General features: G+C 38.3%; 1 protein-coding gene across 5 annotated transcripts in view; it reads right to left on the bottom strand.

Moving 5' to 3' along the window:
- Positions 1-23,618, bottom strand: part of esrrga (estrogen-related receptor gamma a) — a 46,916-nt gene that overhangs the window by 18,685 nt on the left and 4,613 nt on the right. Inside the window, exons 2-4 of one of the 5 annotated variants that reach the window (XM_026293802.1) lie at positions 22,436-22,564; positions 11,309-11,419; positions 8,076-8,258 (exon numbers count right to left, since the gene is read on the bottom strand). In XM_026293802.1, the coding sequence (XP_026149587.1) occupies positions 8,076-8,258; positions 11,309-11,419; positions 22,436-22,564 (423 nt within the window). The remainder of the gene's footprint in view (positions 1-8,075; positions 8,259-11,308; positions 11,420-22,435; positions 22,565-23,618) is intronic. The other 4 variants (XM_026293806.1, XM_026293805.1, XM_026293804.1 and 1 more) reach the window with 4 other exon arrangements.

Consider the following 23,618-nt stretch of genomic DNA (forward strand, 5'->3'; position numbering starts at 1 on the left):
TACAATGTGTAAAGCAAGTTGTGTGTGCATATATGTATCTCTATTATGGTTAGGTTAGGTTACTGTATTCTCAAAACATAAGGTGTGTGTCACCACTAAGGTGTGACCTGATAAAGGTAACTCATGTGTATGTATGTGCATGCAAGACAATGTGTGTTTTAGAAGTGTCATCACAGGTACATCATCATGGAAACATAGTGATGACAAAATAAACATGGCATTGGACAGAGGGGAATAAACGCAGACTGAACCTGTCTTCAGAGGCTGAATATGTAGGTGTGTGTGTGTCTATTCAGGAAAACATCAAACATAGCACTAGTAATGGTAACACAAGTTCTGTTACATTAAATTAACACATATTGCAGTTTTTTGTTTTTTTTAATGGTTTTTATGCTGAAAACATTGCTGCTTGTTTGCTAAATGAGCAAAACAGATCCCCACACCGATTAAAACCAGTAAACAGGTGGTACTATATTACAGTATTACAAAGGAAAAACATTAAACTTGAGAAAATGAAAAGCAATGCAGAGTGAAAGGAAAATGGTTTCCCTCCTCTATTTTCTTGTATTGATGACATACTACCAATACCCACAGGCTTAATCCAATAAAGAATGCCCAAACCTAATCCAGACATTAAGCTCAGATATCAAATATTCTTTTCCTAATCTGATTTCATAAATATTTGTTTTCATCTGCAAACAGTTGTGTGTTTGTTTGTGTGGGCTGCAAGACGAAACCTTGGTGGTGCACCGCAAAATAAAATACTCTAATACACAAAAGTGGGCAGTGACACAGGCAAACACACACACACAGGCAAACACACATACTTGAAATGGAGACATCAACCTCTAAATGTGTTATATGTCTCAGGAATGAGAAGAAATGGAAATCAAACACAGCCAATAGAGCGCAGAGAAAGTCAACAGTGGCTGAAAACATACATGTGGAAATGCATTAAATTTTTAGAAAAAAAAAAAACAAAACGGACTAAATAAAATCTGATTCTAAATCAAAATTGGATCTGAATGAAGTTATTCATTTATTTCATTCTTATTATATGTGGCATCAGTAATATTACATCAAAGAAGACTATATGCTGTCAGATACTTCTTACTTTCTTTATTTGTCCCTGAAATGATTAAAAGAGTCAGTGTTCTGAATTTTGTCTTTTAAACATCATCAGATGAATAAAAACAGAACAAAAGATCAAAGAAACAAACAACAAAATAAAAAAGCATAAGATTTGTATGTTCCTGACCAAGAATGATTAAGATTTAATGGTTAGCACAAGGCAACTCAAAGCAAATTTAATTTTATCATGTCATCAAGTAGCAAATATAGTTGTGAATATCTTGCAGGACATTGCAAATGATATAAATCTGGTACATCATATGGGATTATGACCTAGACTAATAAATTCCTCTCTGTAAAAGGCTCTGTCAGGATATATCTGTTAGTCTTTCTCTGTGTAATCTGAGGGAAACAACAACTGTTATACAACCTTTGAATATAAAAGCTCATTTTAATTACAGTGACCATACATAAGATTACTGGTTGTCAACTATTCTCAGGCTTAACTCATGTTTTCTGATAGCATGAAGCTAATTTCTTAGGAGTTTCCCATGGTATCTATCCTATGCTAACATGCAGGTTAACTTCAGAGGAGCGCATCAGAACCTGGCAACACCCCACTGTTGACCAACCAGACTACTAGAAAATCTGAGTCACCATTCCTCATAATTGGAATAACAATAATAGTAATATAATAATTATAGTATAATATACTATAATATACTATAATAATAACAATAGTAATAGTTATTATTATAAAGAATAATTTGGAACATTAACTACATAAGTGTTCTGTCTCCACCCACCTTTTGTGATTCATGGTACATTCAAGAGCCCATGGTTTTGTGTTTATTATTTTCCAGGACAAAACAATGTTTTCAGGACATTGTACATTTTTTCTCATTTTTAATATGTTTATAAACACTGGAGAACTGGTTCTAAAAATTATTTCCATGATGTTCAAGACAAGTGGTAACCTTGTTTTAACCTTTACAAATTAAAAACAATCTAATTCATTCAGTTTTACTGTTTGAGTAATGGCAATGCCAGCTTATCTGTGTTTAAGTGTTTGCTTGGACACCATTATGCACACAGTATGTTTTAATACCTATACTCTTGTCAGTAAATGTGTGAGACTGCATTGCATTGCATCATAACTGCATGTTGTGTTTATTTATGTGTTAAAAAGACACAGAGCATGGTGTGGCTGTCAAGGTGAACTAGTTGTAGCAGACATAATGTGAACAAATCTGTTTGTGCATATGTATTTCCTCATGTGCTTTTTCATGTGTTTACCTGTATCTAGACCAGGCATTTTTATTGCAGAGAATAAGTTTGAGAGGGAGACACACTAAAATATGAAGTTGGTGTAGGAGAGTGACCACAGATGGAAAAAAAAAACTAGGACATGAAAGAGGGAATATTGTTTCAGAAGTTTCATGCCATTAAAGTTAATTGATGCAACAATTGGAAAGGGAATAAGTGCATGTGTGTTTGTGTGACAGGTGGTAGAGAGATGTTTCTCTTCTGATTTATTACTGTCTGCTGCCAAGCCCAGCAACCTTTTTGCTGATTGATGACATCACCAGACTTAATGTGGAAGACTGTAGAGTGACATCATCACCAGTCTGAGCTTTTACATTCCTCTGTTACTCTGTAAACACACACATGCACACACACACACACAGTGCTGCTTTGCATCTCTTGGAGCCCATTGTGAAGTGTTATAATGTGTGTCAGTGTTAATTTAGTGTGCTGCACTTTCAGAGTATATATATATATATATATATATATGTGTGTGTGTGTGTGTGTGTGTGTGTGTGCGTGTGTGTGTGTGTGTGTATGTGTAGAGGTTCCCCTTGGTTACTGCAACTCAACATTTGATTTACTAAAAGGAGCGGGACATATCTGTTAATCAATATTTTCAGACTGACTGGCTGTCTTTCTGGCTGATTGGCTCTGTAGTGACTTTGAGTGACTGACTGACTGACTGACTTACTAACTGATTATCTTGCAGTCTGAATTGCTAACTGCAATTGTTGTCCAAAGTTCTATGTGAAAAACATTTCTAACATGACCAACTGCCTCACTGAGTATGCTGTGAAATACCAATGTTAAAGAATATTTGAATGAGCAATTTCATTGATGAGCGTATTGAATCATATAAATATATATATCAGAGCTAAATTTGAACTAAATAAACCTTGACTATGATATCTGTAGGCGGTAGAGAGAGGTAACGAGAAAGGCAGTGATGATGGCTAGCTAGAGGGAACAAGAGAAGAGGGGACATGGGGGGCGTGGGAGGTGGTAGGGGTTGAGAGATGAGGCTGACTTGATAATGAAGAGGTTAAGGATACCATGGAGAGAGAGAGTGGGAGGTCAGGTCAGACAGAGGGAGAAAACGAGAAAGCTAGAGCAGTAGAGAAGGAGAAACTGAGGTCACAAGAGAGGCTGAAGTGGCAGGGGATATTTAGCATTTGGGTCAGAATGGCATTGCATTAAAGGCTCTTTGGGAGAAGGTTGTACTCAGGTAAAGTATGTGACATCTTTGCTTTCCATTTTCATTTTCATTTTCTTTCCTCTACTTTCACTGTAGTAGGCTACATGCTTTTCTAAACCTCATCTTTGAGCACTCTTTCATCTCCTCTTCCTTTCAATTGCACACAGAATAAGGGATATAAAATGATGGTTAATTTAAATCACACCCTTCAATATGCATATGAATCAAAAGAATTTGTAAGAAATTTGATAAAACAGTCACAATTCTGGGCAATAGCCTTTCTTTTGTTGACCACTGAAAAGGACCAAGTTCATTATGATCACTTTGAACGATACTAATACAGCATGGGATGCAAAATTACTACTGTGTACTTGTATAACTTTGGATGCCCCTTATTATCAGTATAAAAATGATAATGAGACTTCAGACTGAGCCTTGAGGAACTCCACAGCTTATATGTGGTACAGTAGTGAAATCATGAGTTTCCCATGATAGTTTTCAAGGGTTTATTACTGGCAAGACAGAAACTTTAGAAAAGACAAGGAAGAAATTATGACAAGACAAACTAATAATTATAAGTGAATGAGACAGACAATCATGAGAAGCATACTGAACATAAAGCAAGAGGACTTCCCTATTCTCCTATTATCACATCACCACCACCATTACTCAAACCCCTTCTCCCGCATCTCCATAAAGGCCAATTAAATGAATGGACCAACAGCAACCCCCTGCTTCCCCCCTTTTTAACAGCTCAATCACACTGTGTTGCTGCAGACACATAAACCGCTTATCCTGAGTGTCAAAATTGAAAGGGGAATGAAAGAAAGATTGGAAGAAAGACTATAAGAAAAGAAACAGCAACTAAGAGGAGATAGGGAAGCAAGAGAATAGTGGAGAGGAAGTGGGGGTGGCCCAAGAGCAATTTCTTTCTTGAATAAAGAAAGACTGGGTGGAGGGAGCAAGAAAAAGCACTAATGGCAATGCCCTGGTTCTAGTAAAATAGACTTTTATAGGTTCTGGCTCTCGTTTGTTGATTCATTCATTTGTTCATTCCCTGCTCTTTCGTCAAATGCTCGCCTGTCTTTCATTTTTGTAACTGTAAGTCTAGATAAGCGCTGCTAGCATGACTACCCAGTGGTCTTTTAGTTATTATGGAGGAGAGAGAGAGGGATTGAGAGATGGAAAGACAAAGAGAGGATGAGCAAGTAAGAGAAGAGGAAAGAGGATGAAAAGACTAATTCTATACACAGATAAATGGCTCATATGAATAGCCTTTCTTACTTTTAATTCACTCTCATTTGCTTCTGTTTAAAAATATTTGCCGTTCTCCTCTTCCTCTCACCTGTCTGCTCCTCCTTCAAACACACACACACACTTGACTATGACATCCCTAATATGCAACGAGTTGTCTCTTTGAGAGCTATTAAAATGAGATCTTTTTCTCACTAATCTGTATTATTGGATGCTAACGCCTTTCACATCCTCTGCATAATAACTCCTATGATATTTCCACATACTTAAAGTTTCCTGAACATTATGGTTTATTGATCATATGGATATGTACACTTATGTTCACTCATTTTTGCTACCCACAGTTTACACCAGCAAAAAGGCTGCTAATTTTTACGTATATTATGTATGTTATTATATATATTATATTATATTATTAAGTGTTTCAATCTACTTCATCTCTTTCAAACACACATGTATATATGAGGTGCATGTGCATGTCCCATTTCTTCTGGGATAACAAAAGACACACACTGTGTCTGAAACCTCATTTTCCCCTCCTAATGACATATCAAATGTTTGCATATAGGCCATATCAGTATGGAAATGAGCGCGCACACAGACATACAAACACCGAGGTTTAGAATAAAAGAACCAATCAAAGAGATATGTGTGTGTGTGTTGTCAGAAGTCTCTAAGGTTGGCTGACCGTGTGTCAAACATGACTAGCAACACATACACACAGACATGCACAGACATACACACACAGACACACACACGTACCGTAGCCTTGTTATCCGGGGGCCTGTCTTGCAGGCAGCCTCTCTAACGCTGAGTGATGTTTAAATTAGTTTACAATTTAGCCTCCTCGCTATCCGCAGACGGCTCTTAACTCAGTGTGTGTATGTGATGTGTTTCTCTGTGTGGGTGTTTGTGCGTGTGTGAGCGTAACAAATTGTTGCCAGTACGGCAGACATCTAATGACTTCAAATTAGCTGCCTGGTGCTTGCCTTGACACGTTGTTACCACTGTTAGCAGCCTGAGTGTGCGTGTATGGGCGTGCATGTATGCAGCTCTGCGCAGCCATATCATGAAGCATAAATTGGCTTCACCTCTCCTCTCTCTGCCTCTGTCTTTTTTCTCTGTCTCTCTCTATCAATTTGATTAAAAAAATTACTGTACCATGGTGAGCAAAGACATGCATGTGTGTTCACATGTGCAGCCTGCACATAGTAACAGACACATTTGTCAAGATGTGAAACAACACGGCTGCAAAAAGGTTAAACAGGTCTATTCTACTCAATTCTATTCAAGACTAAAGTCATTGTAGACTCTTTATTGTTTGCTTTTTGTGAGTTTGTGTGTGTGCATGTAAGTGTGTGTGTGAGTGTGTGTTTGTGTAAGAGGCTGATAAAGGATGTTGAGGAGGCGTTTTTCTTTCTGACAATCCTTTCCACCCTGAGTGAACAGTAGATCACTTTGTGCGTGTATGTCTAGGTGTGTATGTGTGTGTTTATGTGTAAGTATTAGATCAGCGTTCAGTGCTGTAAACAGTGAGGATTTCATAAGGTGTTCACATCATACACACACACACATACTTGGAAGATGAAGAGTTCTATCTTTCTCTGTGAACAGTGGATTGCCTTTCTCGTTCATCTAATCACGCCATCTTCTCTCCTCCGCCAAGCAATTGTTGTGCTTCACTCCCTCCACACAAAAAATGCACACACGTGCACGAACACACTCACAAACACACACACAAAACGCAACCACTCAGCCCAGAAAATAACATGGATAACTCAGTCTACTCGCTTGTAAAAGTAGTGGTCAAAAAAAAAGGTGGATGAATGCAAAACAATACATTAAATATTGTTGTATGTGTATATTTGCACACGTCTGTGAGATTGTGTATGTATATTTTATATGGTAGGTGCATCTCAGAGATAACGAGTTCGAGCAGGGGAGAATGGTAAGGGATTAAAAAAGAAAGTAGAATGATTAGAAGAAATTAGATATTAGGTATTGGAATGATGGTATATATTGTTTTGAAGGAGGAAAAAAAACATATTCAAAGAGCTATATTTGGTCTATGGATCAATATATGTCTGATTATTGTCCATACAGCAGCATGTACTGCAGATCAATACACTAACAAGAAGCAACGCACATTGTCATCTCTCTGTCCCTTGCTCTCTTCATCCCTCTATGTCTTTCTGTTATTTTCACATTTATTGCTATATTACAAATAATAGAAACAGCATTTCCAATAGATATATAGATTTATAGAGCAAAACTGAGTCTCTCTTTAATCTGGGTTTTCAACCTCTAAGTTTACAACCCGAGCAGTAATTCTATTCTATTCTATTCTATTCTATAACCATATTTGCCAGTTGACAATGGGACTAATCTTTGTGCTAATCTGTGTTAATCTAAGAAACCGCTCTTCCCTCCTCTCTGCTGTCACAGCGGGCCCATCACTAAGACCAAAACCTTATAGAATATACCTTTCAGCTCCTCCTCCCTTATGGCTTGTTCCTATCTTCTTCTTTATTCTTCCACAGCTGCATGCACTCAAAATAATTTGTTATATTTTCTGTTTTAATACAATAATGTATTATTCTTAGATTGTTTCCAGATTCAATTTTGAACAAAGTAAGAGAAAGTAGTTAGTTTAAGAAGATTAGATCGGATTCTTTTTAGTGAAGACTTGTAAAGGGACACAGACGCGCTGCAGACTAAAACAGACATTTCACTTTATTTAAACTGGTTTATCCTCGTTTACAACTTTTTCTATGTGATTTACATTACATTACATTTCAAAGCTACTGGTACAGGGCTGTGAGTGCTTACTGCATTTGACAAGCCACACACACACACACAAACCCAAACACCCACATGACAAACATAAGGGGATCAGATTGTTTGGGTCAAAAGGTCAGAATTTCTGTGTGTGTATTGCCAGTGAAGGTATTTGATTGGTTAGTTGGAGTCAATAGTTCAATCTGTCTGAGTGCAAGGATTCGGGTGAAAGGTCACACCTTAGCATCAAGTGCATTTGTGTGCACCTGAACTGTATCTGGAGAGTCCGATTTTAACCTTATACACTCTGCCACACACAACATGAACAGTATACCTTTGTATCTGTATTGTATGTGTGTGTGGTTGTGTGTATGAACAAAAATCTTTTTTACTCTGGAATTGAGAAAAAAGGAATCAGGTATGTAGAAACTGTACATATGTGTGGTCATAGTTCAGTGCTTTTTACTACCTGGGATATGTTTGGCCCAGCCAATGTTCACCACCAGCTCTCTGTCTGCCAGGTCACAAAGTGTAGTCAGGGCCTTGATGTCGCTGTCTGGTACTGTTGGATCAGGCATGGCATAAATCTTCTCTGGCTCGGCCACCAGCAGGTGAGAGACGATTTTGTTATCTGCAAGGCAGCCAAAGGCAACTGACATGACCACCAGACAAGGAGAAAGACACAGAGACAGAGAGATGGTGAATTTTTGCCATATTTGGCTACAAGCTGGTCCATACCAATCCGGTGAGAAAATGTGAAAAGTCATATGCAAAATCCCTGACAATATGGCCTGGAAACTAATACAAATCTCTAGAGGCTTTTTTGTCTCAGCAAAGAGCAGCTGACATAGGCTAAAGGAAAGAAACAGATACATTGCATAAAAAAGCACACCCTCCATCTCACTGAGTTATTTAGCACACCAGTCATACTGTTAGATGTTATATATAATATCAGTAAATGACAATACTCAATAAACACAAACTTGAAGAAACAACTAACTAGTGTAAACCCCTGCCCATATGCCACCTGATTTTGTGTACAACCAAAAGGTACCTTTTAATCTTTACAAAAAAAGTAAAAAAAAAATGTATGAGTTAAAGAGATAAGGTTACCATAGTGGTTTTGCTTCATCTGTTGTTTTTTGGCATAATAAAAAAAAACACAGTAGTAGCTTTTGTTTGAAAACACAAATTATTTTTGACTGCACTGAAAACAAGCTTTCTACCATTTAGAATGAATAGAATCAGGAGACTTACAGTCCAGTACTGTGTAAAGCACACCTAAAGACTACTAAGGACAAATGGTCCCATGGGTTATTCATCATTATTCAAAATGATATTACCTGGAAAGTCAATTTTATAGATAGTAATAGAGTTTTTTGGAGTGCATTGTTGATGTACAATTTTAATGCCATTTAATAGAAATATGCAATAGGGACAGGATCTAAGATTCTTTAGTGCAGGGTCTTTTAATGTCCTTTGGATTTTTCAGTAATCAAGCATGAGATAATTTGATTTGATTTAAGTTGCTTGGCAGGGCTAAACATGAGGATGCACTTGACAAAAGATCCAAAAAATGATTGAAAAAAATTCCAGATTTGGAGATGCTCCAAGGTGTGATTAAGAGTGATTAGTGCTGGTGATTCAGATTGCCCAAAATGCTGTCTTTTGTATCAGAACCTTAAGAAGCTTCGCTGATACATTCAGAAGGGAAAGATAATACTGAACTCCAAACAGCTCAGCTGTTAACAGTGACATGTGGTGATGAGATCTCTATGGCCCATTAGTAACAGACTGATACCCTGCTTCCAAATTAATCCACTGACTAATCAAGCATGGGAATAATAACAGAGGATAGAGGAGCAAAGAGGAGCAGGGGATAGAGAAAAAGAGAGTGAGTGAATGAGAGAGAGAGAGGGAGAGAGAGAGAGAGAGATAAGCAAGGAAAAAATTGGAGAAGACAGACAGGTAGAAATAGAGCCATGGACAGATTGTAAAAGACAGACAGGGAGAGTAGAAAGAGCGACAGCTAGATAGAGATAAACAGCAAGAGAGAGTGAAAGAGAGTTGGGGGGATGAGTTGTGTATTGATCTAACACTCAGCAACCCCAATTCTATTGGACACACGCACACACACACACACACACACACACACACCACATTTGTACCTATATATATATTGTTTCCATCCCCTTCCCTGCAGCTCCAGCTCCAGGGTTGTTTGAGCCCAACCAATCCTAGTCACACTGCAGTATCTGTGGGTAAATCTTATTTAATGTTTCCCTAATTAGAATCAATGGAAACCCATTTCCAAACCCTGGGCTATTGTTCTGTTCTCACAGAATCAATGAGGACACTGAGGCTCAGGATTGGGCTGCAGATAGATAGGCAATGTTGCGTGTATCTGAGAGAGACAGAGGAACAGAAAGATTTTGTGTGTGTATTGACTGCGTTAGAGAGAGAGAAGGAAAAAAAGAGATGTAGGAAGTCTATATCAGCCCTATATTTTTGTTTTAAAGTGTATTTTTTGTTAGAGACAAGGACAACATTTAAAGCAGGCATTAAAGCCTGAATAACTCTTTGGAGTGGTCTAGTAAATGACTCATGGTCAAACTCTCCTTCAGATGTGACAAATGCTTAATAAAACTAATAATATCCCCATTTGTAAACATATTCAGTTAGCAGGAGTGCACATATAGGCTCTGGGTAGGCAACAGACTCACATACAGTGAGTCACATTATCCTATAATTTTAGTGATTAGAAGTCCTGGTAAGATGTTGAGTAGCCATTGAGCATATTGGACTAAAGCAGAATATGGTCCAGCTTTAAACAAAATGGACTTTAGGGACCAAGCTGCTAAACACTGCTCAATCTGCCGCACATGTGTGTGTGTGATATATGTGTGTAAGCAGACAGTTAGCTAGAGAGCTAACTCTCGTTTTGATATGGTTGCCAGATTGGATTTAATCCGGATTAGGGTTCTGGTTGATCCCCCCTGCTCCTCTCTTCTTTCTCTCTCTCTCTCTCTCTCTCTTAGAAACCTTCTAATTTAGGTCCAGTCTCCCCCTCTCTCTCTCCACCTGTCTGTGTCCCTCTCAGTCACTCACCCTTGTTAATTTTTCAATCATCAGGTTTTGGCAATTGTTTTATTCTTTAAAGAAAGACAGCCAATCCAGCCAGAAGTGAATGAATACCTTTATAGTGAAATATTACACATATAAAATGTTATGACCCCAAACTGTTAGCAGTAGAGGCGCAGAGATAAACTTGGTCCCAAACAGATGGGCTTCTCACTACCCTGTGTCTATTTATGTGTATGTGTGTGTGTGTGTGTGTATCTCTAAGTGTGTTTAAATGTTTTTACTGTCCAACTGTGTCCATTAGGGCAGAAACGGAGGGTAATGTAGCTCTTTGTACTTCTGGTTTCTAAACCCCTGCCTACACACAGTAATTCAGTATGTGTGAATTTGAAAATTGTCTCTTTATTTCTAGAGAGGAATCCTGTTTTCTCTGTGCTGTCCATTGTATGTTCTTTGTCATTTCCTCTGCAAAAGTCAGACCCTGTTCACACAAATGTAGCACTTTTGACCGTTTCTTACAGTGCAATGAGGACACTATGCCTGTCCTTGAGAGTCACTCAAACAGAGAAAGACTATAACACATGCTGTTAACAGTCATTTTGTTTGTGTGTGTGCTCTTACATGGCTTCTTGGGGGGCAGGGCCAGCTGTGGATTCAGGTATGGACTGTTGTCCGCATCTATCCGGCGTTTATACTTCTGTCTCCCACCGCGAACCCTGTCTAGACGAACACCTAAGATAAATAACAGGGAAAAGAATTAGGTGTCAACACACTGTACATGACACATGAGTACACAGAAAGACTTTGACCTTTTTGGCTACTTAACAAGACAAAATAAATACATTTCAATGATGAAAACAGAGACCAGAAATGAGTGGAAAGAGATGAAACATGGTGGATGATATATTAGTGTGAATAGCAGTTCATACATGCATGTATGTCTGCATCTGCTTTACATGCAGTCACTTTATGTTATTCTCATGCTTGCTAAACTTACTTGCCTCTTTTATTCTACAAGACAAATTTATGGAGACACCATCTGAGAAAAAAGGTTTCTCTTACTTTCCTGTCTCTTGCCCAATCTCTGTCACTTTATTGCTCCCTCTCTCTCTGTCTCGTTAATTAATTGACACAAAGGAGTCCTAATTTAATTAGGCCTATCTCTCAGGGGCCTGGATGTTACCGTGGTTACCACTTAAAGATGGATAAGGAAGACAGAGGTGTCATGTGCCCTGGACGAGGAGAGGAGAGGACTGTCAAATGTTTGAAAATGAACCATAAGCTATTTTTGTGTATAGTATTTAGAAGTAAGCTGACTCATTTGTGGAAGAGATGTAAAATGGCTTTTGCAGTGTGGCAGCAAGGTGAAGTGTCTCGCTTCCTCCTTTTATCTTAAGGTATTATTTCCAAAAGTAGCATGGGAGGCAGAGCCTTTAGCTATCAAGCTCCTCTCCTGTGGAACCAGCTCCCTGTCTGGGTTCAGGAGGCAGACACCCTCTCTACTTTTAAGGTTAGACTTCAAACTTTCCTTTTTGACAAAGCTTATAGTTAGGGCTGGTTCGGGTGACCCTGAACCATTCCTTGCTGTTCTATTCTCTTCTCTTCTCCTCTCCCTCACATGTATATTCCACTATTGAATGTCACTAACTTTGTGCCTTCTCTCTCCCATAGTTTGCTTCTCTCCCTCTCTCTCTCTGTACCTTCTGCAGGTGTCCCTGGCCCTGGAGCTGTATATTGCTGATGTGCAGTTACTGGCCCCACCAACCTGCACAGTGTTTATTAGTTGTTTATTGTTGCTGTTCTTTTCTCTCTCCTCTATCCACTCACCCCAACCCTTTGAGGCGGGTGGCCACCCAAACTGAGCCTGGTTCTGCTGGAGGTTTCTTCTGTTAAAGGGAGTTTTTCCTCTCCACTGTTGCCAAGTGCTTGCACATAAGGGATTTGTGGGGTTTTGATTTTGTTTTGTTTTTTTTTTTTTTTTGTACAGTGCCTTGAGGTGATTGTATTGTGATTTATACTATACAAATAAAATAAATTGAAATTATTAATCTGGCTTTTTGTACAATGAGTAAAATTTTCCATGTTACTTGGTGTTAATTTGTCAACTATTTGAACCTAAATGATGTTAATTAAAGTTCTTTGAATTGCTGATACTGGGATCAGTCTTATTCATATGCAGAACAGGATTCATTCTACATTTCTGGAAGCAGCTTCAGTAGTTTCATTGACATAAATACCAGAAAAAATGGGACATTAACACGAACAGTAAAAGTCACTAGGACTCAACAAACATCGGAACCACACCTACATTGTTGTCAAGAGGCAGCCAATGGAAAAAAAATACTAATATTGATCACATTATTTTGAGTAAGAGGAGGGTTATTCTGATTCCTGGATTGTATGTTTTCTAATATTTAAGATTTAAAGCTAATGTAATTGAAAAAGGATACAATTTGGCTGGTATACCAATAACTCAGTATAAGTCAATATTAGAGCAAAGCAAGGTGTTATTTTTTAATAATTTTTGACACTTAGCTCAGTTACTGAAAATAAGTCAGATATGAACTACATATGACACCAAAACAGTATAATAATGTGACTATATAGTCTTATACTCCAACTGCAGCACTAATCTGAAATGTTTTCTGACAAAAAAATCCATTTAAAACAGTAAAGAGACAAAAAGACTGAGAGGAGTGCAAAGAGAGTGAGAGAGAAAGAGAAAGATTTGTGCACACAGATTTAAACCCTCTGAAAAATATGCTGACCATGTCCAAGACTTTTTATTGGCAGGAAAAAACAATGTCACAGAGAGTGTTTGTGCAGTTGTTGCCATGTGTAATTTCCTTGTTTTATTTGTACATGTGTAGATTTTAGTGAATGCTTTTATTCAACAAATCTTGCAGCGATGTGAGTATAAATGTTTTCTATGGACATTTACTATTACCTCTAACTAGCTTAGGCTGCAGTCAAAGCAGTGAACTGAACATGACATGAATCTGTGTATGTGTGTGTGTGTGTGTGTGTGCCTGAGATGAAGACAGGTAGACAGAAGGGCTGACGGTCCAGGTACAGTGGGGGGGCAAGTGTCAGCAAACGGCCAAAAAACTCTTAACACCAGGGGGTAAAAACCCACTTACACATCCACACTCCTCTTTCTCTGTCACATTCACACACTGTTGATGTTTCTTTAACACACACACCCATGTTGTGGTTGGTTAAGCTCCAACAAGCAGCTTACTTCAGTTGCTACCCGGGTCATGATTGGTCAAGAGAGGAGATGGAGACCACAAAAAAGTAGAAACAGAGTTAGAAAAGGACTGAAGATGCAAGGGTAAAGTAGAGGTTGATTGGGAAGCATGATAAAAAAAGACAATGAAACAAACAGTTTGAGTCAAAAAGCAATTTTGGAGAACCTTTTCTGTTTCTTATGTCTATATACTTTGTAATAAGTCCTCTTATGGTACCATTAATTTTATCAGAAGTACCACCAGCCTTGCCACCAGCCATGAAGTGTCTCTGTTAGTCCTTTTATCTTCAAATATTAATCTGACTTTTTGTACAGTGATTAAAGTTTTCCATGTTACTTTGTATCAATTTGTTTCCTTCAACTATTTGAACCTAAACAATGTCAATTAAAGTTCTTTGAATTCTTGATGCTGTAATCAGTCTTATTTTTCTCAGCAAATACTCCACATGTAGACATGATTCATTCTACATTTCCTGTGGCAGCTACCTGATACCCTTCCTGATTTGTGCCTACGTATATGCCATGAAGTAAATAAACTGATTTTCAATGGAAAAAAACATTAGGGTCTGGGAGAAGATGTCAGTCTTCTCAGAAACAGTTTCTTACAGTTGTTGTTTGCTTGTTTAAATGGGTATGTTGAATGGTTGATGGATGTTAAACCATTTAACACATAAAGAAGCAGGCTGTATATAACAATAATTATTTTATTTTGTGTCTCTGTCGTGCACAAAACAAATATACACAGAACTCCTTTCAAACACACACACACATGCACACACACATACACATGCACGCATGCACGAACACACCATACACAATCTCTTAAATGGTGGCCTTTTCTCTATGACACACCAACTCTTACATAGAGACTCAATTTTTCTTTGTCTCTTTTTCCTATAGGCTACCTAAAAGACCAAGTGCTGTGCTAAGCTCACTTCATAAAGAGCCCTTTCTAACTACCTCATCTATTTTCCACCAAATTAACTCTCACTCAGTACTGATTAATGATCAAATATAAATGAATCAAATTAAAAATTGAAAATTATATTTCCAAAGCCCACAAAAAAGAGACAGGGAGAGGCTAAGGGGAGAGTGAGGGTGCTCTACCTCTGCTTAACAAATGAGCCTTCAAATCATAAAGAATGAGCAAGAGGGGAGAGGAGAGAAGGAATTAGGATAGGAGAAAAGGGAAAAGGAGAGGACAGAAAAGAGAAAAGATGTAAAAGTCAGACAAAAATTAAGGTAAAAAAGAAAAGAATAGGCAACAGCTGAACAGAACTTAAGGTGTATGAAACAAAATAATAAAGCAACAGAAAAGAAAGAAATCTTACATAAAAAAAGATGTTTATTGGAAGATTATGGTAAAAGAAAGGTGAAATATAGAACATCTATGTGCATAGGTTCTGATATGGAGAAGAATGTGAGAAAATAATGAATTGGCTAATAAACAAAAGAACAAAGGAGAATGAGAAAAACATGAAATGACAGATAAAGGAGGGATGAAGTGAGGGCCAACAAAAGATAATGAGGTATGGATAGAATAATGAGAGAAACAGCAAAATCTATGAAAGAAGAGAAGTTGAACTCCAAAGAAACTACATATCTTAATTAAATGCTTCAGTCATTATATCAACTAACAGCATGCACTCACTCATTCTACTACTTCTACAAATGCACACAGAAACAGAACAAACTTATTTCTCCTACTACATAGATTGTTTTATAAACTGTATTCAGTGACCTAACTAAATGACCATCAATCCATGTTCAGCAAAACATGACAAAGCAAACATATGCTTTTGAGATATTTCAAAGAAATGAATATCTCTTTTTTAAATATTAAGACTGTTTGCAGTGGCATTCCAAACTGTGGTCAGGTGCATCCTGTTTAATTATCACTGACAAGTGTATAGGACTTAATGAGTGCAACTGTGGCAAATTGAACTAATGGGACAAAGTTTAGAAAGACATGTCTGTGTAAATAAGGTCCCACAATTCATCCATTGAAGTGACTACGAGAGTACGAGGAAAAGATTCTCTGCTCTGATGAGACAGGAATTGAACTCTTAGGGCAGAACTCCAAAACTATAGTGAAACTTGAAGAGACTTCCTCAAAAAGACTCAAAACCATAACTGCTTTCAAAGTAGCTTCTACCAACTATGTAAAGGGCCTGAATATTTTTGTAAAAAAAACAACAAAGTATGAAATTCTGACTCCTCTCTCTGTCTCTCTCTCTCTCTCTCAAAAACACACACACACACACACACACACACACACGATATGACAGTGATGAACGCGAATCATTTCTATTGTGGGAATATTGCTGTATGTCAATAACATGATCTACACTGATCACATCAGCATAGATTTTACACTGCACTGGTGTTACTGTGTCAGCGTATATATTTGTGTGTGTGCATGCGCGCATGTGTATGTGTGTGTGTGACTTCTTGAACAGTTGAAAGATTGCGAGTGAAATGCCTGTGACACCTAAGTGGTTTTGAAGAGAGACCCAGCAAGCATGGGAACAGAGAGAGGAAAAGAGGAATGGATTGATTTCAGATGGTCAATGACATGATAAGAGAATGAGAGAATGAAAGCAGGTGAGGTTTGTGGGTTAGAGTGGAAAGAAGAAGACAAAATCTGATCACAGCAAAGAGGAAAAAAAGCAGCAGAAGGAAACATTTGGGGCTGAGAGGGAGGAAAAAGAAGCAAAAGGGGTGGTTTTATGATAATTGAAGTTGTAACAGGGTTGAAGTCTCTCTTCCCCCAGGTTATCACCTTATGTTTCTCTGTGTGGATCAGTGTGTGTGTTTAACTTAAGTGTCAATGTAATAACATGAAAGGATTTCCTATGTGGGTTTAAGAACTGATGGGTGTATAAATTGGGTAAGAAAGCAGACACATTTACATCAAATGTGTGAATGTGTGTGTATCTACTGTACTGCATGTAAAAAAGACTAAGAAACAAGTGAGAGAGAAAAAGAAACATAGGTTATAAAGTATTTATTGCCAATAAAGCTAAAGAAAAAAAACTGAAAAAGTGGTTGGAAGATTGTGAAAAAAAAGATTCTTGATGCTTTATATTGGTAAACATTTATGCTTAAATAAAAGAAATACACAAAAAAATGTATACTGTAGTGAGAAAGAAATATGAAGAGAGCATGAGGGAGGTTCAGAGTGTGTAGTGTCATGTGGTGATGTTTGTTTAGACCAGAACAGATCAGAACAGCACTGCCTGAGGCAGCGGGCAGGTGGCTGTCACTGGTGTGTGAATTGGTGTGTGTGTTTTTCTGAATGTGAGCATGTGTGGGAGAATGTGTGAGGTCTCTAAAAATGTTTCCTTTTCTACATTAATGGCCTTTTTTCTTTTATAGTCATCCTCATGCAATATATTGATACATTTAACTAACTACCATACACCCAACATTTCTGAGATGAAGGTATTTCAACAATGTAGTTAAAAATGTATTTGTGCAGAGATGTTATTAACTAAACAGCAATACAGAGCTCTTATCACATTTCTGGCATGTTTTCTGCAGAATTTGAGAGTTTGATGACAGCATTGCCATTGTGAGCAGATAAATACAGCTGAAAACAACAACTATATTTACAAGTCCTCTGTCAAATAAATGACAGTTCCTTGACAGCTTAATTAGAGCAGACATAGAAGCATACAACCTCAATCCATCTGATCACTTTAGCCATTTTCCCTTCTCATCTATGGCACTTAAATTTGTCTGCATCCAGTTTCTTCCACTCCAATCCTCTTATCCCTTCTCTAGACAGATAGAAAGCGTATGTGAAAAACAGCAGACCACTTAGGCAGATCTCTCATCGCAGTATTTCCATTATCACTCCTTTCTAGCTGGGCTGCAACTAGATGCACACAAGCACTCTCACACACTAACTCAGGACAGATGCTACAGGGCCAGATTTAGCTACAAGAATCCCATGGAGGAACACCAGACGCCACCAGTTGTCTGGCGCTCCCCTCCTCTGTTTCCCCATCCTCTCCTCGCTTCACATCCCCTATCCCCATTTCTCACTTTTCTTCTACAGTCATCCTTCCATTCTTCTTGTGTTTCCTCCTTTATTAATCATTTAACTATTATTTGTTGTCCCTCAAAACTGTATTCCATGTTATTTAATCTTTTTAAAAATCTTTTTATTCAAGAGTGTGTCACTGTATATGAGGTTATATAGCAGCATTCAGGATTGCTATGAGGAGAGTTGTGACACACACCACCAGCATGCCAAACACATTTACATACACATAAGCACTGACACACATACACAGGCTGGGGCCTTCCACCCGATCTCACCCATTAGGTCTTAGATGCCATGGAGAGCACAGCTAAAGCTGGCACAAGCAGTTTGTGTGTGCGTGCATGTGTGGGGCAGTGAGCCAAGGTTTATATTTGCTGTCCTTGGACTTCTTACTCTACTAGACGACCATCTGAAATCAACTGGCTGTTTATGAAAGCTCTGGTTTTGTATCCAAACACAGTCTGTTTAACCATAATTCATCAGACACACCGTCATCAAAGCTGCTATGTTGTAGGAGAGCAAATCTGTCAATATGACCATATGCACAGTATGCATGTATGCTGAATATTTCTGGCTGCTGGGTGGTGTGCCTCTGCCAAAGCCTTTCATGTTCAAATGTCTGATCTGTGTTTTGTATTCTGTTCATGACAATTCCAGTCTTTACTGCTGATGTTAATATATCTTGCCTGGCCAATTGTGTATAAATGAAAATAACAGTGACAGCTACATTGTTATTACACTTTGCTTGTTTACAGTTTTTGTTTTAACTTGGTAAATAGAAAATCTAATAAAAATCACACCAAGCCTTGGCTTGTTTTACTTTTATACATTTCTTACCTGCAATTATACTTGTTCTCACTCCCCCCTCCACTCTCTCTAGGAAGATTTAAGCTCCGCCCCTGTAACCTTTCAGTCTTCAGCTGACGCATCATTATGACCTCATTAAAAATGGACAGACAGCCATTGCCAGAGGGGAAGTTCTCATAATATAGTCAGGCCTTTTAATTGCATTGCTCCAGAAATTAGTTGCCACATATTGGTGGGTGGGTGCCTCGTGTTCGTTCGTTTTTGCAGTTTACCCTCTGTTTGTTTCCTCTCTTTTTCTCCTCCTCTCAGTAGTGTGTGAGAAAATCTATTATTCCACACAATTTTAGACAAGATGCATGTGTGTATTCCCTAAATCAGGCATTTAAAACAACATGTAAAGAAACAGCTCCACTTTGAGTTGGTTTACTGACCCTCTGGTCTCTTGATCTTCTCTCTCTCACCATCACGCTCACATACACACACACACACACTCACTTCTTGCTGCCTCACTTGCTCTTCATCTCACCCTCTCTGTCTCCCAGAGCGACAAAGCTAATTTGAGGCAGATCTTGCCCTAAGGGGTAAACTACAGCATCCAAACACACACACACACACACACACACACTCACTCACTCTGTACTCTGTGTCCTCCACCCCACTCCCTTTTCACTCTTGCCACTTTATCTTCACCTTTCTCCTGTGAGCTAGCCCCTGACAACCACAGTTAGTTCTGACGCTAACTGATCTGACCACTTACCATTATAATCTATGCATTTCTCTTGCAGTGATGCTTACACTCAGAAGGGTAGCATGAAACGCAATAAGCAATGTTCCTAAATATTTTGTGTGGCAAGGATTGTTAGTCCAGTGAAACAATTACACATGCACTTGGTACCCAAAGATTGTTGAAAAATACACCTCTTAAGAAACATACTTTCTTTGCTGATAAGACATAATTTTCTTTAAAGAAGAAATTGATCAAATTAAAGCAATCCATGCAAGGTTGAGAATATTTTGAAAGAAACAAATATATGATGAGTTAAAAACTAGTAAATAATAGATCTTCTAGTCCTCTTCAGTAACACTGAGGAAATATTATCAGTATGAGTTGTGTTACATATTTAATATGTCCATGGGATGCATGCATTCAGTTTTTTATTACAATTTATTATATATTATAGACTAATAGATTTAGTGGAATACAGCAAAGATGAAGAAATATGTTTAGCTCTTTTATATAGTTGTTGATCTTTTTCAAATTCCACATAGGTTCACAAAGAGTGAGAATAGAAAATATAAGAAATTAGACACATCAATTTTCCAAATGACCATTATTCATATGTACATGTAGAGAGGGACCCCATGGTGGCTGTGGTTTGTCAGGTTGATATATATATATATATATATAAATTGTACATAGTGTGTATGTGTATATGCAGTAGATGTGTGGAGCAGGGAAGCAGTAGCAAAAACATGCAAACACATAACCCTCAGCTACATCCTTCTACACCAGCCTTTCCAAGACTTCTCATCAGTCACCGCAAAACAAAATAACCAATAAAAAAACGATTATCTTGAAAAAGTAGCTTTGGAGTTCATGGACAGGGGTGTTGTGGTTTCTGTGTCGAGTAGGAGGATACAGTGTGAGCTGTGTGAACTGTGAGACTGCTGGAGCTGCCAATAATACAAGTGTGTGTTTGTGGCTACACACTTATCCATGAGACAAAACAGGAGATGAGACAGGTTTTGCCTACGTCAGACCAACAGGGAGCACAACTGCTACGACAGCAGCTTGTTGGGAATGTGTTAGTACATGTGTGAGCATGTCAGATAGAGGGAGAAAAACAGAGCATGCTTTTGCAGTGAAGTTGTTTGAGGCAGTGATTGGGCTCCTAGATATTCACTTATGTATGTTGTGTCAGTGTGTATGTGTCTGAGGCTCATAGTGCAACGATTTTTAGCATTATATTCCATTTTGCATCATTTTGTTGCTTGAAAATATGATAAAAAGAGTATTTTTGAGAGAGGGATAAGCTCCAGATAAGCTAAAAGTTTGGCAGGTATAAATTTCTGGCACAGAAGATGGGAGTAGATTGGTTCCATTGGAACAAATGGGTCATGATATATATATATTTTTTTGTTTTATTTCCTTTAAAAGTGTTTTCACAGGGTGTGTTATCTACAAACTGCTAAGTTGTTCCATAATGATGTGAGATGTAGTGAAAAGCTGAGGGTATGAATGAGTGTCATGGTGCTGACAGATGGGCAGAGCAGTGAGAATGGATGGATGAAGTGTGTAAGAGATGCAACAGAAACAGTAAAATAATACTGTGGGAGTGGGAGAACTGGAGAGGAATGGATGGAGGGAGGGCTGGCAGGCAGCGGCAGAGGCACGCTCCCTGACCACTGTAAGAAAAAGGGCGTAGGCCAGGTCTCCCATCAATTACAACCTTGACCCTCTTCTCTTTTCTCTTTCACACACTTTCTGGTCCATTCAACCATCCTCCCCATGCCTCTCAACCTCCCCTGCTCCCTCTCCTCTGCTCCTATAAATCAATCTCTTCTCCTTCCCTCCCCCTAGCTTCCTCCCACCTGCCCCTCTGACTTTGCCTCTCTCACTTCTTCTCTCACTTCTCTGCTTCCTCTCCATCCCGCACCATTCCTCTCCCTCCTTCATACCTGCAAGTACTATAGGAGTAGAAAGGTCAGAGGTGTGCAGACAAGAGGGAGAGAAAGAGGCAAAGGCAATGAGTTAGTGGGAAAATGAGAGAGTGTATTTAATCAAAGTGGCGCAGAGGCAGATAATATCTCGTTTGTTTTTTTTTTCTTTTTTTCTCTGTTCTTCACCACTGAACAGCTGATCTGTCTCATAGTTATCTAGTCATTTTTGTTTTATCTTATTTAGGTAAAGCACACCAGGGACATAATGTGTGGAAGTGGGTTTATGAATTTGCACATGCCCTCAGAAACCGTATGCAACCTGTGTATGTGGAGGTGAAAAGTGAGTGTGCAAAGGAAGAGAGGAATCTAAAGGAATGTAAAGGAGGGGAAAGTGACAGTGATGTTAAAAGAAAACACAAAGCTGTGAACACATACTGTATTAGGACAAAAAAGAAAGTGAAAAAAGCACTCGTAGAGATTATTATATAATAATAATATAATATACTGTATCTATACAGAACTCTATGTAGGTGCAATAACAATTTCTTATAAATCATACATGTAGCATTGTTTAAATGAATGGTTCAGTATGATATCTTGTGTGAACATGGCCTATATCTATGTTATTGTTATGACATTAACCACATTTCCCATAAACCCCATATCCTGTCCCAAATCGAATAGCATCCCTCTGTGTAAATTTAGATAGAATGGACAGGTTTAACATGGTTCCCACAACTTTTACATTTACATCACCATGTGCTGTAAAGAAGAGAATCTGCAGCAATTACTCTAAAACAATATTGCTTTGCTCTATTAATCAATCTAGCAGATCACTTGCAAAGTCTTATGCACGTCTATTATTAGAAGTGAATAAGACTATGCACTGTTATTAGATATTATTAGATAAATAAACATATTACATAAGGTTTTAAATGCTACATGTACCACAGCTAACAGAGAAACATAAGTAAGAGACCTTTTCCCTTACCCTCCCTCAGCATGCCCACAGTTAGACACTTCATAAAACGGCAGGCCTGGCACGACTTGCGTCTTCTCTTGGTGATCTCACATTCATTGGTGGCTGGACAGCTGTATTCAATGTTGCCTGTGGCATGTAGACATGTTGGAGGAAGACAGGAAGAGAGGTTTCATTTCAGATATATACAGCAACAAACAGGTCGGCAGACAACCTGTTAGACAGCAATATATACATTCTGTTTTATGAAGATGTATTGAGAAAAACATTAAGATATATGTCTTAATTTAGATAAATGAGAGAACAGAGAAAAAATATAATTGCAGATATACACAGACAAACAAATACATTCATAAACACTAAGTTAGCTTCAGCTTGACCATTGACTGAAGTTGGCTCTTTGTTCGAATAGTGACTCTGTACAGTATAGAGCAGGGATTTCCTATTCCAGTCCTCGAGGTCCACTGTCCTGCTTGTTTTCCAACTATCCCTGCCCTACCCACTGCTGATTACCTGGATCATGTGTGTTTAGCCAATCAGAAACTGCAAGGGCAGGGATAGTTGGTAAACAAGCAGGACAGTGGACCTTGAGGACTGGAGATGGAGACCCCTGTTATAGAGCAACCAATAAAACTCAGTAGATGCAGACATCTGCTTTCGTGTACATGTGAGTTTGAGCAGTATGGCTAGCAGCAGTATGTCATGGTAACTCTCTGCTGCAGAGCTGAGGCTAAGATAAGACCTAGCCAGTGAAAACAAAAAACAAGTGTAGTCATGGCTAATGCCACTTTTAATTTTTCCTCATGGGTAACTTACTTCCTATTTATATATTAAAGATTTACTAACATCGTTCTTTTATTTTGTTTCTGATACCATTAACCATCTCTTTTTAGGGTTTTATTGTCATATCCTTTGTCTTTGCTGTATGTTGACCCTCTGAAAATAATTTGATGCTTATTTTTACCCAGTTTGATTTAGTTATGACAGAAGAATGGCTCAAAAAAGGGTTTATTATCATTGGTATAGCATGAACTGTTGAGATGTGTGCACACCTGAAAACTACAGTACTTCAGCATTTCCCACCGAAACAGAGCAAACAGTGATTACTATTGACTGCTGCTGTAGAGAGGATGTTTTCTCATTACTGGGCTGATTAAGGGGCGAGTTAGCTTGGGAAAAGGCT

Source organism: Mastacembelus armatus, chromosome 3, assembly GCF_900324485.2.
Source record: "Mastacembelus armatus chromosome 3, fMasArm1.2, whole genome shotgun sequence".
Lineage (NCBI taxonomy): Eukaryota > Metazoa > Chordata > Actinopteri > Synbranchiformes > Mastacembelidae > Mastacembelus > Mastacembelus armatus.